General features: G+C 40.7%; 2 protein-coding genes across 4 annotated transcripts in view; one reads left to right on the top strand and one right to left on the bottom strand.

Annotated features, from left to right (window-relative positions):
* GEMIN5 (gem nuclear organelle associated protein 5) overlaps positions 1–15,698 on the bottom strand; it is an 82,429-nt gene extending 66,731 nt beyond the window's left edge. The window contains exon 1 of the mRNA XM_040440054.1: positions 15,635–15,698. The gene's annotated coding sequence lies outside the window, so the exon portion shown is untranslated. The remainder of the gene's footprint in view (positions 1–15,634) is intronic.
* The window catches only part of MRPL22 (mitochondrial ribosomal protein L22), a 31,746-nt gene continuing 29,137 nt past the window's right edge, over positions 15,689–18,297 (top strand). The window contains exons 1-2 of one of the 3 annotated variants that reach the window (XM_040440083.1): positions 15,689–15,773; positions 16,492–16,525. In XM_040440083.1, the coding sequence (XP_040296017.1) occupies positions 15,752–15,773; positions 16,492–16,525 (56 nt within the window). In that variant the 5' untranslated portion in view covers positions 15,689–15,751. Of the gene's footprint in view, positions 15,774–15,895; positions 15,970–16,491; positions 16,526–18,297 lie in introns of those variants that run through there. The other 2 variants (XM_040440067.1, XM_040440075.1) reach the window with 2 other exon arrangements.

The following is an 18,297-nucleotide window of genomic DNA, read 5'->3' as shown; positions in this document are numbered from 1 at the left end:
AAAAAATTTAAAATTCCGGCAATGATTTATTCATCCACATCGATTGATGTGAATGGATAAATCGGGTTTGCCAGGGCATACGAGCTGAGTGGGTTTGGATGTTGGGCGGAGCTCCTATGTCCTGGCAGACGCCTTTCCCCTCCTTTTTTTTTTTTATTTTGCACATTTTTTGGCTGAGATTTTTTCATCCACATTGATCGATGCGAATGAAGAAATCTGTGCCGTCCATTTTTTCTTTCAGCCCAGAGGCTGAACGGAAAAAAAAATCTCATTACCCGTATGCTCAATATAAGGAGAATAGCAGAAACTCCTAATGCTGGCCATACATGTAATGATTGTGGAGACCCTCAAATGCCAGGGCAGTACAAACACCCCACAAATGACCCCATTTTGGAAAGAAGACACCCCAAGGTATTCGCTGAGGGGCATATTGAGTCCATGAAAGATTGAACTTTTTGTCCCAAGTTAGAGGAAAGGGAGACTGAGAAAAAAAATAAAAAATAATAATAATTTCCGCTAACTTGTGCCAAAAAAAAAAAAATCTTTATTTATACTGCCCTGGCATTTTAGGGGCCCTAAAGCGTGAGAAGAAGTCTGGAATCCAAATGTCTAAAAATGCCCTCCTAAAAAGGTACTCATTGGAATTTGGGCCCCTTTGCGCACCTAGGCTGCAAAAAAGTGTCACACATGTGGTATCGCCGTATTCAGGAGAAGTAGGGCAATGTGTTTTGGGGTGTCTTTTTACATATACCCATGCTGGGTGAGAAAAAAAATCTCTGTAAATTGACAACTTTGTATAAACAAAAAGGGAAAAGTTGTCATTTACAGATATTTATCTCACACACAGTATGGGTATATGTAAAAATACACCCCAAAACACATTGCCCTACTTCTTCTGAGAACGGCGATACCACATGTGTGACACTTTTTTGCAGCCTAGGTGCGCAAAGGGGCCCAAATTCCAATGAGTACCTTTAGGATTTCACAGGGCATTTTTTACGCATTTGGATTCCAAACTACTTCTCACGCTTTAGGTCCCCTAAAATGCCAGGGCAGTATACCCCACAAGTGACCCCATTTTGGAAAGAAGACACCCCAAGGTATTTCGTGAGGGGCATGGCGAGTTCATGTAAAATTTAATTTTGTCACAAGTTAGTGGAATATGAGACTTTGTAAGAAAAAAAATAAAAATAATCATTTTCCGCTAACTTGTGCCAAAAAAAAAATTATATTCTAGGAACTCGCCATGCCCCTCACGGAATACCTTGGGGTGTCTTCTTTCCAAAATGGGGTCACTTGTGGGGTATTTATACTGCCCTGGCATTTTAGGGGACCTAAAGCGTGAGAAGTAGTTTGGAATCCAAATGCGTAAAAAATGCCCTGTGAAATCCTAAAAGTACTCATTGGAATTTGGGCCCCTTTGCGCATCTAGGCTGCAAAAAAGTGTCACACATGTGGTATCGCCGTACTCAGGAGAAGTAGGGCAATGTGTTTTGGGGTGTATTTTTACATATACCCATACTGTGTGTGAGAAATATCTCTGTAAATGACAACTTTTTTTTTTTTTTTTTATACAACGTTGTCAATTTACAGAGATATTTCTCTCACCCAGCATGGGTATATGTAAAAATACACCCTAAAACACATTGCCCTACTTCTCCTGAGTACGGCGATACCACATGTGTGACACTTTTTTGCAGCCTAGGTGCGTAAAGGGGCCGAAAGTCTAACAAGTACGTTTAGGCTTTACAGGGTTGCTCACAATTTAGCCCCGCCCAAAATGCCAGAACAGTAAACACACCCCACAAATGACCCCATTTCGGAAAGTAGACAACCCAAGGTATTCACTGAGGGGCATAGTGAGTCTGTTGGAGATTTTTATTTTTTTTGCCAAAAGTTAGCAGAAATGGAAACTTTATTTATTTTTTTCTCAGAAAGTGTCTGAAAGCTAACTTGTGAAAAAAAAAGTAATCATACATGAACTCACCATGCCCCCCCGCGAATACTTTGGGGTGTCTTCTTTCTAAAATGGGGTCATTTGGGGGGCATTTATACTATCAAGGCATTCTAGCACCTCAAGAAACATGACAGGTGCTCAGAAAGTCAGAGCTGCTTCAAAATGCGGAAATTCACATTTTTGTACCATAGTTTGTAAATGCTATAACTTTTGCGCAGACCAATAAATATAAACTTATTGGATTTTTTTTTATCAGACATGTAGCACAATTAATTCTGACACAAACTTGTATAGAAATGTAATCATATTTGAATAATTTTACCAGAAAAAGTTAAAAATACACTTTTTTTGAGAAAAATCTCAGCAGCAATCAAATACCACCAAAAGAAAGCTGTATTTGTGAGAAGAAAAGGAGGTAAAATTCATTTGGGTGCCAAGTTGCATGACCGAACAATAAACCGTTAAAGTTGTGAAGTGCCGATTTGTAAAAAAGGGCCTGGTCACTAGAGGGGTAATAAAAAGCAAAAAAAAAAAAAAACACCAAAATATTTACATATATACAATATATAAACAATAAATAAATAAACATATCACCACGTCCGAAAAGTCCAAACTATTAAAATAGAAAAAAATCTATGCGGTGAACGCCGGAACAGGAAAAAAAATTTTTAAAAACTGGGCGATCTGCCATTTAAAAAAAATGTGGAATGCAATTTTCACGTGGTATCGAATGGTATCGAGTATCGCAATACTTAACGAAATCAAATCAAAAATTTGGTATCGCAACAACTCTAATAGGGAGGATGTCTGGATGCATCTTGGACTCCCAGGTCGCTGCTGGGAACGATGTTGTCCGAGTAGTACGCCACTTTCACAGACTGACAATAATACGCACAAAACCCGAAGGAAAAAAGAGGAAAAATTGTTAGGAAACATTCTTTCCTGTATATTGACTTGTATATAAAGTGCAAGTGCTGCCAAAAATTACAAGAAAGAGGCACTCCGATACAACCTGTATAAAGAAAGGCCTCATTCACATTGTGGTACAACTGTTCAGGAAGTGGGACTCCTACACCCAAAAAGCCTATGCACTAAGTGAAAGGGCTTCCAAAAATTACAAGGAACCGAATACACCCTTTATTACACATAAAGGAAGGCATCATACACACCCTTGAAAAATTATGATTAATGGCCTGCTGGTGATCATCTTAAACATTAGGGGCGAGGGCCTGCTGCTGATCTGACCATCTAAAATAACATTAGGGGCGAGCTGATCTGACCATCTAAAACAACATTAGGGGCGAGGGCCTGCTGCTGATGTGACAATCTAAAACATTATGGGCAAGGGCTTGCTGTTGACCTAATAAAACATTATGAGCGAGGGCCTGCTGCTGATCTGACCATCTAAAACAGGCATGCTCAACCTGCGGCCCTCCAGCTGTTGTAAAACTACATCTCCCACAATGCCCTGCTGTAGGCTGATAGCTGTAGGCTGTTCGGGCATGCTGGGAGTTGTAGTTTTGCAACAGCTGGAGGGCCGCAGGTTGAGCATGCCCGATCTAAAACATTAGGAGCAAGGGCAGCCTAATAAGCATGTTGATATGGTGAAGGAGGAGGACGAGAAAAGGAAGATTGAACCATATACCCTTTTTTGTGGTGGAAGGGGTGCATGGGAATACAATGTATTCAATACACCATAAAAGCCACACTTAAAGTGCCTTTATGTTCAGCCGCTTTACACTGGTGGAGTAGAGAAGTCATGGTCAATCCAGGCCTTGTTCATTTTGATAAGAGTCAACCTGTCAGCATTTTCAGTTGACGGATGCGCTTATCAGTTATTACGCCCCCAGCAGCACTAAATACCCGCTCTGACAAAACACTGGCGGCGGGGCAGGCCAGCACCTCCAAGGCGTAGAGCGCCAGTTCGTGCCACGTGTCCAGCTTGGACACCCAATAGTTGTAAGGCACAGAGGGATCACTGAGGACGCTGACACGGTCTGCTATGTATTCCTTAACCATCTTCCCAAATGTTTCCCTTCTTGTGACACTAGGCCTCGCATCAGGGTGAGGGTGGTGGCGGGGTGTCATCAAACTGTCCCAGGCTTTGGAGAGTGTTGCCCTGCCTCTGTTGGAATTGCTATGTGTTCCCCTCATCTTCCCTACTCGGTTGCCCAAGGAACTATGTACACTGCCGCCAGTGTTGTCAGCTGGAAATTTTTGAAGCAATTTTTCCACAAGGACCTTCTGGTATTGCACCATTTTGCTAGTCCTCTCCACCACAGGAATGAGAGATGAGAAGTTCTCTTTGTAGTGGGGGTCGAGAAGGGTAAACAACCAGTAATCCATGAAGGCCAAAATGCATATAATGCGAGGGTCACGGGAAAGGCAGCATAACAAAGTCAGCCATGTGTGCCAGAGTCCCAACAGACAAGACTTCGCTGTCCTCATCAGGAGGATGACTTTCATTCTCCTTATCCTCTTCGGCCCCATTCACGCTGAACAGATGGAATAAACCTGCTATGGGTACTACCCTCTGTAGCGGAGGCAACCGTCTCCTGCTCCTCCGCATCATCATCTAATTCGCGCTGAGAAGACTGAGGAACATCTACCCCTTGGCAAGGGAGATTGCCGCAATGGGGTGCTCCGGGGAACAGTTGTAGGCCTATTTGGTGTGGCCCGCCTTCTCCCTTTTGCCACCCCACTGCCTCTTCCAGCCTGTTGCGGTGCTGCGGATCCCTCCCCCTCTGTACTGCGGTCCTCGCTCGGCTTGCCACCTTCCCAGGTTAGGTCAGTGATTTCATCGTCCACCAACTCCTCTTCCACTTCCTCACTCTGGTCATCCTCAAGACTTGTTGAACTAACAAGAACCTCACTTATTGACAACTGTGTCTCATCCTCATCATGAACCTCTTGAGACACTAATTGCAGTTGACTTATTGGCAACTGTGTCTCAGCATCATCATCCACCTCGTGAAACACTAATTGCCGTTCCCCACCGTCATCTTTTTCTGACTGTGGATGCTCAAGAGTTTGGGAATCAGTGCACAATCAGGCGAGAAGGCCAAATCAAGGAATGGCGATGAAAAGAGCTCCTCGGAATATCCGAGTGTGGGATCACTTGTTTGCCAAGACTCTCCATGGTGGGAGGATCAGGGTGAGGATTCTGTTGACCAGACTTTTGGCTACTAAGACTGGACTTTGTGGAAGACAAACTGGGACATGAAGCTAGGTATCGTGGATAAGTGTGTTTCTTGTGCTCTGGCAGCAGGCACAGTTTCACCGCCACAGCCTCTGTGTCCACCATCAGCATCACGGCCACTTCCCCATCCCTTACTGCTTGCCTTGAGCATATTAAATGGTATATATGCTTGCAAGTATGTCACACATACAGTAGAGCAGGTTTTGTAAGTGTATGCACAAATAAATTAAACTGAATGTGACAGATATTTAGGATGTGCAAACGTTATATAGGAGATGTAGCACAGGTAATGTCGCTGTCACTAGCGGCTAAAAAATGAAATGTCACAGATATTTAGGATGCGCAAATTTAACATAAAAGATGTAGTTGAGGTTGTGTCACTGTCAGCAGCGGCCAAACAATTTAATGCAATTTAGCGCAGGTTGCGCTAATAGTATATATTGCAGCCAGATAAAACAATAGTCCTTAAAGGGAGTTTGTCACCAAAATATGACATTGTACACCACTTACATGGCTCTCTAGCACACCTATCCATGATTCAAATGGTGCCTTTATAATTTTCTTCTGAGTTTCACCAGCAGGAAAAACGCACTTTAATCCATATGCAAATGAGGGCTCGCAAATGCCCAGGGGTGGCGTTCTGTGTGTAGGTGCCCAGGCTGCTCTGCCTTCTTTTTTTTACGTTACTCCTCCCCAGCCTCTTCCTTTGCCCGCCCTGCATGCGCACTACATGTAGCGATGTCGTGCCCACAATGGGCATCACAGTGCGCATGCTCGCGCCGGCCGTGCAATGCGCAAGCGCGGGATATCGGCCGGTCCTGTGGATGACGCAAGGGACTTGCAGGGCGGGCCAAGTGGTGTACAATGTCATATTTTGGTGACAGACTCCCTTTAAAAGCACTTTTGGGTCTCTAACACCTTTCAAGACTAAACCCTGCCTAAAAAAATAAAACAATTCCTGTCTCTTCACTATCTGTCCCCTTCTGCTGCAGCTCAACCTGACTAAGACTGAGCCGAACCACGTGTCATCGGGTGAGATTATATATATATATATATATATATATATATATATATATATATATACACACACACACACACACACACACACATACACACACACACAGTAGTACAGACCAAAAGTTTGGACACACCTTCTCATTCAAAGAGTTTTCTTTATTTTCATGACTATGAAAATTGTAGATTCACACTGAAGGCATCAAAACTATGAATTAACACATGTGGAATTATATACATAACATACAAGTGTGAAACAACTGAAAATATGTCATATTCTAGGTTCTTCAAAGTAGCCATCTTTTGCTTTGATTACTGCTTTGCACACTCTTGGCATTCTCTTGATGAGCTTCAAGAGGTAGTCCCCTGAAATGGTCTTCCAACAGTATTGAAGGAGTTCCCAGAGATGCTTAGCACTTGTTGGCCCTTTTGCCTTCACTCTGCGGTCCAGCTCACCCCAAACCATCTTGATTGGGTTCAGGTCCGGTGACTGTGGAGGCCAGGTCATCTGGCGCAGCACCCCATCACTCTCCTTCATGGTCAAATAGCCCTTACTTTCAAAGTTTTCCCAATTTTTCGGCTGACTGACTGACCTTCATTTCTTAAAGTAATGATGGCCACTCGTTTTTCTTTACTTAGCTGCTTTTTTCTTGCCATAATACAAATTCTAACAGTCTATTCAGTAGGACTATCAGCTGTGTATCCACCTGACTTCTACTCAACGCCACTGATGGTCCCAACCCCATTTATAAGGCAAGAAATCCCACTTATTAAACCTGACAGGGCACACCTGTGAAGTGAAAACCATTTCAGGGGTCTACCTCTTGAAGCTCATCAAGAGAATGCCAAGAGTGTGCAAAGCAGTAATCAAAGCAAAAGGTGGCTACTTTGAAGAACCTAGAATATGACATATTTTCAGTTGTTTCACACTTGTTTGTTATGTATATAATTCCACATGTGTTAATTCATAGTTTTGATGCCTTCAGTGTGAATCTACAATTTTCATAGTCATGAAAATAAAGAAAACTCTTTGAATGAGAAGGTGTGTCCAAACTTTTGGTCTGTACTGTATATATATCCGACCAGCCAATCACTGTAATGCCAGTAACCAACATGACTACGGCATTACAGTGAGTGCCAATACTTCTCTGTACGTTGATTGGCTACCTAGCAGTCAACAAACGTGCGGGGAGGAGACTCGAGGATCGCGCTCGAGCACACGCGGTGTTCGGCCGAACACAGCGATGTGCCGAGCATCACGATGCTCAAGTCCAAATGGTGTTTGGACGAGCATGCTCGCCCAACACTAGTGTATACCTCTGAAGAAAGCCATAAATTCAGTGTACACAGAAACACTCACAAAAGTATTGCTAACTACAATAAAATTAAGTAATCACAGGCCACACCATGTTACTATAACAACAGTGGCAGTTATGATGACATCACAGGACACATGACATCACAGACACCATATTATGTCATAATCGGTGCAGAATGACCAAAGTTCTAAACCAGAACCATTTTTTGCCACTTGAGCTTGACAGCTTGAAGAGGACATATCCAGGTATGTAGGCCTTCACTCAATGCTAAGACCTCAGGCCATCGCATATCATACAGCTGGAGGGTGTGCAGTGAAGTACAGAACTGCGCCATTAACCAGAACTATAGTTAAGGAGTGGCAACTGGGGCAAGGATCCCAGCTGGGGTGCAAACAAACCAATTGTCCATGGCCAGGCAATTCAGAAACGGGACTAGGGTAGCAAAATTCAACCCTTGGGTGAAAGTAAGCACAGATATATCTCTGCCATTAACCCCCCCAAAAATGTATAATAAATGTTCCTTGGTTTTACTTTATGGAAAATGTGAGCATTTGGGCACTTAGGGGGAGATTTATCAAACTGGTGTAAAGTAGAATTAGTATAGTTGACCAGAAACCAATCAGATTCCACCTTTCATTTTCCAAAGGAGATGTGAAAACTGAAAGGTGGAATCTGATTGGTTGCTATGGGCCATTAAGCCAGTTCTACTTTACACCAGTTTGATAAATCTCCCCCTTAGTTTTGTTCCTTCAAAAAGTGCAAAATATGGCATGTATGATCCTGGCCTTACAGAGATTGTCCCATCTGGACAACCGCTTCTCTACATGAGAACTTCTTAGCTGTTATCAATGGGGGATGTTACAGCCTCTCCAGGACACAGATTTTATTTCATGACCTGCTGCAGAATGTCCAAAATTCTAAATCAGAATCATCTTGGGTCATTTCAGCTTTAAAGCTAGAAGAGGACAAGTCCACGCAGAAGAGGACACTTCACTTAGTGCTTTAGATTGTAAGAGATTGTTAGACTGTAAGATCTGAGGAGCAGGCCATGAATTGTATATTAGATTGTAAGCTCTTCGGAGCAGAATTTCTACTGTATATTAGATTGTAAGCTCTAAAGATCAGGGCATGTACTGTATATTAGATTGTAAGCTCTTAGGAGCAGGTTGTCTCTTTCTTTCCAGGGTCAGCTCTCCGGAGCTTTATAATACATATATACAGCAATATGCAGCAGGGCAGATCTAATCCAGGGAGAAATCCGATCGCCACATCTGGGGTCAGGAAGGAATTTTTTTCCCCCCTGAGGTAGAACTCTCCGGGGGGTTTGTTCGCCTTCCTCTGGATCTTTGGATCTGGTGGCTCTCATCTCAGGACAGTGGTGGACTAGTCTGAATGACCGCAGCTAGTCCTGTGGTCTCCCCCGGGCCTGACCCGAGAGTCACTGTGATCCCTGATTAATTAAAGGGCCAGTAATATTTTATTACAATGTTGCTTATTGCTATTCCAATAAAAAAATAATTGGAAAAACAATATTTTGTGGTGTTTGTTTTTTGTCTGGATTTTGTCCTTAAAGAGGACCTTTCACCGATTATTACACTATGAACTAACTATACAAACATGTAGAGCGGCGCCCGGGGATCTCACTGCACTTACTATTATCCCCGGGCGCCGCTCCGTTCTCCTGCTATGTCCTCCGGTATCTCCGTTCACTAAGTTATGGTAGGCGGAGTCTGCCCTTGTTCTTCTGTAGCGCTGGCCAATCGCATTGCAGAGCTCACAGCCTGGGAGAAAATAACCTCCCAGGCTGTGAGCTCTGCGCTGCGATTGGCCAGCGCTAGAGCAGAACAAGGGCAGACTCCGCCTACCATAACTTAGTGACTGGAATCTCCGCCTACTATAACTTAGTGAGCGGAGATACCGGAGGGCATAACGGGAGAACGGAGCGGCGCCCGGGGACAATAGTAAGTGCAGTGAGATCCCCGGGCGCCGCTCTCTATGTCTGTATACTTAGTTCACATTGTCATAATGGGTGAAAGGTCCTCTTTAAACAGAGACTATGATGAGAGTGATTGTTGCCGCTCAATATTCTAGAACTAGACTTATCTCCTGATCAAGTATATAATAACGTATATGATCTTCTAAACACATGGCGGCAGCTGCTGCCGGATCAGGAAGTATAGAGGACTCCATTATAATAACGTATATGATCTTCTAAACACATGGCGGCAGCTGCTGCAGGACCAGGAAGTATAGAGGAATCCATTATAATAAAGTATATGATCTCCTAAACACATGGCGGCAGCTGCTGCAGGACCAGGAAGTATAGAGGAATCCATTATAATAAAGTATATGATCTCCTAAACACATGGCGGCAGCTGCTGCAGGACCAGGAAGTATAGAGGAATCCATTATAATAAAGTATATGATCTCCTAAACACATGGCGGCAGCTGCTGCAGGACCAGGAAGTATAGAGGTCTCCATTATAATAAAGTATATGATCTCCTAAACACATGGCGGCAGCTGCTGCAGGACCAGGAAGTATAGAGGAATCCATTATAATAAAATGTATCATCCCCTAAACACATAGGGAAAGCTGCTGCAGGACCAGGAAATATAGGGGGCTCATTATTATAAAGTATAATCTCCTAAACACATGGCGGCAGATACTGCAGGACCAGGGACTATATGGGGCTCCATTATAATAAAGTTAATAATCATGGGGCAGCTGCTGTCAGGGCACCCCCGGTGGCGGCAGCAGCGTCCGGTGTAGTGTGGATGCTGAGGTTGCACCCAGGGGTGGAGGTCAGACAGGTCTATATGGCGAGTGATAGAAAAGCATTGTGGGAGATTTATCATAGATTGTAGTTTTATGCCGGTCTCTGAAATCTCCAGCACAGCCGGTGGATGTGACTGGTTTATGGCGAGTTGCAGGCCTCGTCGTATATTAGGTGCATTCACCGCCAGCTCAGAGCTGCTGTAGATTTGTCTAGGTTTTCACCTGAAAACCGGTGCAAATTAGGACTTGTTCACACGACTGTGTGCAGGCCGTACAGCGCATGCAGACCCATTGACTTGAATGGTTCCACAATCTTTAAGATACAGAGCGGAGGTACAGGACTGGAAAGAACAGGTATTCTATGTGTTATATACAGGTATAATATACGGTGTATGGATAGTATATACAGAGAGTAGATACTATATACACATTGTAGGTGTTATATACAGGGTACAGGTATAATATACGGTGTATGGATAGTATATACAGAGAGTAGATACTATATACACATTGTAGGTGTTATATACAGGGTACAGGTATAATATACGGTGTATGGATAGTATATACAGAGAGTAGATACTATATACACACTGTAGGTGTTATATACAGGGTACAGGTATAATAGACAGTGTATGGATAGTATATACAGATAGTAGATACTATATACACATTGTAGGTGTTATATACAGGGTACAGGTATAATATACGGTGTATGGATAGTATATACAGAGAGTAGATACTATATACACATTGTAGGTGTTATATACAGGGTACAGGTATAATATACGGTGTATGGATAGTATATACAGAGAGTAGATACTATATACACATTGTAGGTGTTATATACAGGGTACAGGTATAATAGACAGTGTATGGATAGTATATACAGAGAGTAGATACTATATACACATTGTAGGTGTTATATACAGGGTACAGGTATAATATACGGTGTATGGATAGTATATACAGATAGTAGACACTATATACACATTGTAGGTGTTATATACAGGGTACAGGTATAATAGACAGTGTATGGATAGTATATTCAGATAGTAGATACTATATACACATTGTAGGTGTTATATACAGGGTACAGGTATAATAGACAGTGTATGGATAGTATATTCAGATAGTAGATACTATATACACATTGTAGGTGTTATATACAGGGTACAGGTATAAAATACAGTGTATGGATAGTATATTCAGATAGTAGATACCATATACACATTGTAGGTGTTATATACAGGGTACAGGTATAATAGACAGTGTATGGATAGTATATTCAGATAGTAGATACTATATACACATTGTAGGTGTTATATACAGGGTACAGGTATAATATACAGTGTATGGATAGTATATACAGAGAGTAGATACCATATACACATTGTAGGTGTTATATACAGGGTACAGGTATAATATACAGTGTATGGATAGTATATACAGAGTGTAGATACTATATACACATTGCAGGTATTATATACAGGGTACAGGTATAATAGACAGTGTATTGATAGTATATACACATTGCAGGTATTATATACAGGGTACAGGTATAATAGACAGTGTATGGATAGTATATACAGATAGTAGATACTATATACACATTGTAGGTGTTATATACAGGGTACAGGTATAATAGACAGTGTGTGGATAGTATATAGAGAGTGTAGATACCATATACACATTGTAGGTGTTATATACAGGGTACAGGTATAATAGACAGTGTATGGATAGTATATACAGAGTGTTGATACTATATACACATTGTAGGTGTTATATACAGGGTACAGGTATAATATACAGTGTATGGATAGTATATACAGAGAGTAGATACTATATACACATTGTAGGTGTTATATACAGGTATAACATACAGTGTATGGATAGTATATACACATTGCAGGTATTATATACAGGGTACAGGTATAATATACAGTGTATGGATAGTATATAGAGAGTGTAGTTACCATATACACATTGTAGGTGTTATATATAGGGTACAGGTATAATATACGGTGTATGGATAGTATATACAGAGTGTTGATACTATATACACATTGTAGGTGTTATATACAGGGTACAGGTATAATATACAGTGTATGGATAGTATATACAGAGTGTAGATACTATATACACATTGCAGGACAGGTATTATATAGAGGGTACAGGTATAATAGACAGTGTATGGATAGTATATACACATTGCAGGTATTATATACAGGGTACAGGTATAATAGACAGTGTATGGATAGTATATAGAGAGTGTAGTTACCATATACACATTGTAGGTGTTATATATAGGGTACAGGTATAATATACGGTGTATGGATAGTATATACAGAGTGTTGATACTATATACACATTGTAGGTGTTATATACAGGTATAACATACAGTGTATGGATAGTATATACACATTGCAGGTATTATATACAGGGTACAGGTATAATATACAGTGTATGGATAGTATATAGAGAGTGTAGATACCATATACACATTGTAGGTGTTATATACAGGGTACAGGTATAATAGACAGTGTATGGATAGTATATACAGATAGTAGATACTATATACACATTGTAGGTGTTATATACAGGGTACAGGTATAATAGACAGTGTATGGATAGTATATACAGATAGTAGATACTATATACACATTGTAGGTGTTATATACAGGGTACAGGTATAATAGACAGTGTGTGGATAGTATATAGAGAGTGTAGATACCATATACACATTATAGGTGTTATATACAGGGTACAGGTATAATAGACAGTGTATGGATAGTATATACAGAGTGTTGATACTATATACACATTGTAGGTGTTATATACAGGGTACAGGTATAATATACAGTGTATGGATAGTATATACAGAGAGTAGATACTATATAGACATTGTAGGTGTTATATACAGGGTACAGGTATAATAGACAGTGTATGGATAGTATATACAGATAGTAGATACTATATACACATTGTAGGTGTTATATACAGGTATAAAATACAGTGTATGGATAGTATATACACATTGCAGGTATTATATACAGGGTACAGGTATAATATACAGTGTATGGATAGTATATAGAGAGTGTAGTTACCATATACACATTGTAGGTGTTATATATAGGGTACAGGTATAATATACGGTGTATGGATAGTATATACAGAGTGTTGATACTATATACACATTGTAGGTGTTATATACAGGGTACAGGTATAATAGACAGTGTATGGATAGTATATACAGAGTGTTGATACTATATACACATTGTAGGTGTTATATACAGGGTACAGGTATAATAGACAGTGTATGGATAGTATATACAGATAGTAGATACTATATACACATTGTAGGTGTTATATACAGGGTACAGGTATAATAGACAGTGTATGGATAGTATATACAGATAGTAGATACTATATACACATTGTAGGTGTTATATACAGGGTACAGGTATAATAGACAGTGTGTGGATAGTATATAGAGAGTGTAGATACCATATACACATTATAGGTGTTATATACAGGGTACAGGTATAATAGACAGTGTATGGATAGTATATACAGAGTGTTGATACTATATACACATTGTAGGTGTTATATACAGGGTACAGGTATAATATACAGTGTATGGATAGTATATACAGAGAGTAGATACTATATAGACATTGTAGGTGTTATATACAGGGTACAGGTATAATAGACAGTGTATGGATAGTATATACAGATAGTAGATACTATATACACATTGTAGGTGTTATATACAGGTATAAAATACAGTGTATGGATAGTATATACACATTGCAGGTATTATATACAGGGTACAGGTATAATATACAGTGTATGGATAGTATATAGAGAGTGTAGTTACCATATACACATTGTAGGTGTTATATATAGGGTACAGGTATAATATACGGTGTATGGATAGTATATACAGAGTGTTGATACTATATACACATTGTAGGTGTTATATACAGGGTACAGGTATAATAGACAGTGTATGGATAGTATATACAGAGTGTTGATACTATATACACATTGTAGGTGTTATATACAGGGTACAGGTATAATAGACAGTGTATGGATAGTATATACAGATAGTAGATACTATATACACATTGTAGGTGTTATATACAGGGTACAGGTATAATAGACAGTGTATGGATAGTATATACAGAGAGTAGATACTATATACACATTGTAGGTGTTATATACAGGGTACAGGTATAATATACGGTGTATGGATAGTATATACACATTGCAGGTATTATATAGAGGGTACAGGTATAATAGACAGTGTATGGATAGTATATACAGATAGTAGATACTATATACACATTGTAGGTGTTATATACAGGGTACAGGTATAATAGACAGTGTGTGGATAGTATATAGAGAGTGTTGATACTATATACACATTGTAGGTGTTATGTACAGGTATAATAGACAGTGTATGGATAGTATATACAGAGTGTTGATACTATATACACATTGTAGGTGTTATATACAGGGTACAGGTATAATATACAGTGTATGGATAGTATATACAGATAGTAGATACTATATACACATTGTAGGTGTTATATACAGGTATAAAATACAGTGTATGGATAGTATATACACATTGCAGGTATTATATACAGGGTACAGGTATAATATACAGTGTATGGATAGTATATAGAGAGTGTAGTTACCATATACACATTGCAGGTATTATATACAGGGTACAGGTATAATAGACAGTGTATGGATAGTATATAGAGAGTGTAGATACCATATACACATTGTAGGTGTTATATACAGGGTACAGGTATAATAGACAGTGTATGGATAGTATATACAGATAGTAGATACTATATACACATTGTAGGTGTTATATACAGGGTACAGGTATAATATACAGTGTATGGATAGTATATAGAGAGTGTAGATACCATATACACATTGTAGGTGTTATATACAGGGTACAGGTATAATAGACAGTGTATGGATAGTATATACAGAGTGTTGATACTATATACACATTGTAGGTGTTATATACAGGGTACAGGTATAATAGACAGTGTATGGATAGTATATACAGATAGTAGATACTATATACACACTGTAGGTGTTATATACAGGGTACAGGTATAATAGACAGTGTATGGATAGTATATACAGATAGTAGATACTATATACACATTGTAGGTGTTATATACAGGGTACAGGTATAATATACAGTGTAAGGATAGTATATACAGATAGTAGACACTATATACACATTGTAGGTGTTATATACAGGGTACAGTGTATATGTATTACACACAGGTTCTAGGTATCACGTATCATACACACAGTATGTAATCTGCCTACTTACCTGCTCCAGCTCAGCCTCTCCCCCAGCACGCTGCAGCACTTCACGATCGTGTGGTCGTAAAGAACCGGCTCCCATGTGAGCGATGACAGACTGCCGTAAAGCGAGAGACTCTCCAAGATGGCGGCGTCCATATCTGCGTGTGAGTACTGTAGTGGGGAGGGCGAAGATGTCAGAGCCCTGAGATAGGGTGACTTATGGAACCGAGTCCCGGCCATGGTGTCTGCTGCTTTGTGAGGGAACGCCGTCTCCATACAGTGTGCTGCGGTATGGAAGTAGTGGCCATATGTACTCCAGGGGAGCGGTCAGACACTGTGGGAGCGGGTTGTCAGGCGGAGATATGACAAGGAAGGTGACATGTGTGTGTATAGACATGGCTGCCTGTATGGATTTGTATGACCTTTCTGACATTCAGAATCTGTTACTTTGATACATTAAGGAGATTTATCAAAATGTGTAAAGGAACCCTGATGCAGTTGCCCATAGCAACCAATCAGACTCCACCTTTCAGTTTTCATAGCTGCTTTGGAAAATGTAAGGTGGAATCTGATTGGTTGCTAAGGGCAACTGATCCAGTTCTACTTTTTAAACCAGTTTTGAAAATTTCCCCCAGTACGTCTATTGTTCCCTGTTATCAGCCATTTCAGTGCGGGGAGATACTAACTGTAGAGTCCTTGGATGGGATCACTGCAAGGAGAGTTAGGAGTAATATAAGGTACCTGAGCATCTTTGTTATAGGGGGGATAAGCGGCATCAGGGGCTGCTTATCACTTAGGGGCCACACTTACTACTTGTCAGTATTTATCGGAGCACGTGTGGCTGTGGCATACAAGGATTAATATGTAACGTGTCTCTTACAGCTGTATGGCGGTCACTCTTCCGGACCCAGCGCGGGTGAGTAACACTAACGCAGAGTCGCTCTGACTGTGACTCATTTACTATCATTTTCTGCCACTTGCATATCCAGCATCTGACAACCCGTACAGATCCGATACATCTCACAGCTCAGACTTTGCTACAGTTGCATCCAGCGTAGACAAGTCTCAGTGAGCTAACTACATCAGCAGCCCAAGTCTCTAGCGCCATCATATTCCGCAGCGCTGTACAATTCAGAGGGAACGTGTACAAATCAAAATGGACGTCACAGAGTAATAACGCAAACTCTGGAGGGAGAGCACTGCTCGCAAGAGCTTACAATCTATGCCACGAAAGGTAAAAGTGATTGGTTTATAAAGTGATCCACCATCTTTGTACTAAATAGAGTAGTGCAGATAGAGCCAGTGGATTGGTGTTGGATGGCATTTTGAGGAGATGTTCTTGAGGTGCAGGTGACATGAGCGTGCCAGTTATTGAATTTTGGGAAGAAAGGAAAGATCTGAGTCAAACATAACCCCAAGATAGCGGGCATGCTGCCTAGGAGTTATGGTACTACCATGGAACAAAACTGAAATATCCGATTTAGGTAGGTTAGTAGATAATGATTGAACCGTAGGTAGGTTAGTAGATAGGGGAAAGATGAAAGGTTCAGTTTTTGAGAGATTCAGTTTCATATAGAGTGAGGACATGATAGAGGTAGTGGACAAACAGTCACTGGTGTTGTAGTAAAGCAGGGGTGAGGTACATAGTTGGGTGACATCAGCATGGATGGTACTGAATACCAAATCTGCTCATGGTCTGTTCAGTAGGATCTATGTAGAGAAAAAAGAGGAGAGGATCTAGGACTGAACCCTGAGGAACCCCAACAGCAAGATGATGAGGAGACTAAGTAGGGCCAGTGAATGATACACTGAAAGTGCAACCAGAGAGATAGGAAGAAAGCCCAGACAGAGCAGTGTCCTTGAGGCCAATAGAGTGGAGCATACTGAGGAGAATATTGTGGTCTACAGTGTCAAATATACTGCAGAGAGTTCCAGAAGAATCAGTGTAGAGTAGTTGCCATTCCTTATCTCTGTCAGGAGATCATTAAATACTTTGGGTAAGGGCAGTTTCTGCGGTGTGTAGAAGGCTAAAGGCAGATTGTAAGGAGTTGAGTTTGTGAAATATAATTTACTAGGCGACAGTAGACCAGGCGTTCCAGGAGTTTAGAGATTAAGGGCAGATTAGAGACAGGTCAGTAGTTAGTTGTTCAGGATTGGTCAAGAGATGATACTATATATATATATATATATACACAGTACAGACCAAAAGTTTGGACACACCTTTTCATTCAAAGAGTTTTCTTTATTTTCATGACTATGAAGGCATCAAAACTATGAATTAACACATGTGGAATTATATACATAACATATTTTCAGTTGTTTCACACTTGTTTGTCATATTCTAGGTTCTTCAAAGTAGCCACCTTTTGCTTTGATTACTGCTTTGCACACTCTTGGCGTTCTCTTGATGAGCTTCAAGAGGTAGTCCCCTGAAATGGTCTTCCAACAGTCTTGAAGGAGTTCCCAGAGATGCTTAGCACTTGTTGGCCCTTTTGCCTTCACTCTGCGGTCCAGCTCACCCCAAACCATCTCGATTGGGTTCAGGTCCGGTGACTGTGGAGGCCAGGTCATCTGGCGCAGCACCCCATCACTCTCCTTCATGGTCAAATAGCCCTTACTTTCAAAGTTTTCCCAATTTTTCGGCTGACTGACTGACCTTCATTTCTTAAAGTAATGATGGCCACTTGT

Source organism: Bufo bufo, chromosome 1, assembly GCF_905171765.1.
Source record: "Bufo bufo chromosome 1, aBufBuf1.1, whole genome shotgun sequence".
Lineage (NCBI taxonomy): Eukaryota > Metazoa > Chordata > Amphibia > Anura > Bufonidae > Bufo > Bufo bufo.
Note: the sequence above shows the minus strand (reverse complement) of the source record. Positions and strands in the feature narration are given on the sequence as shown.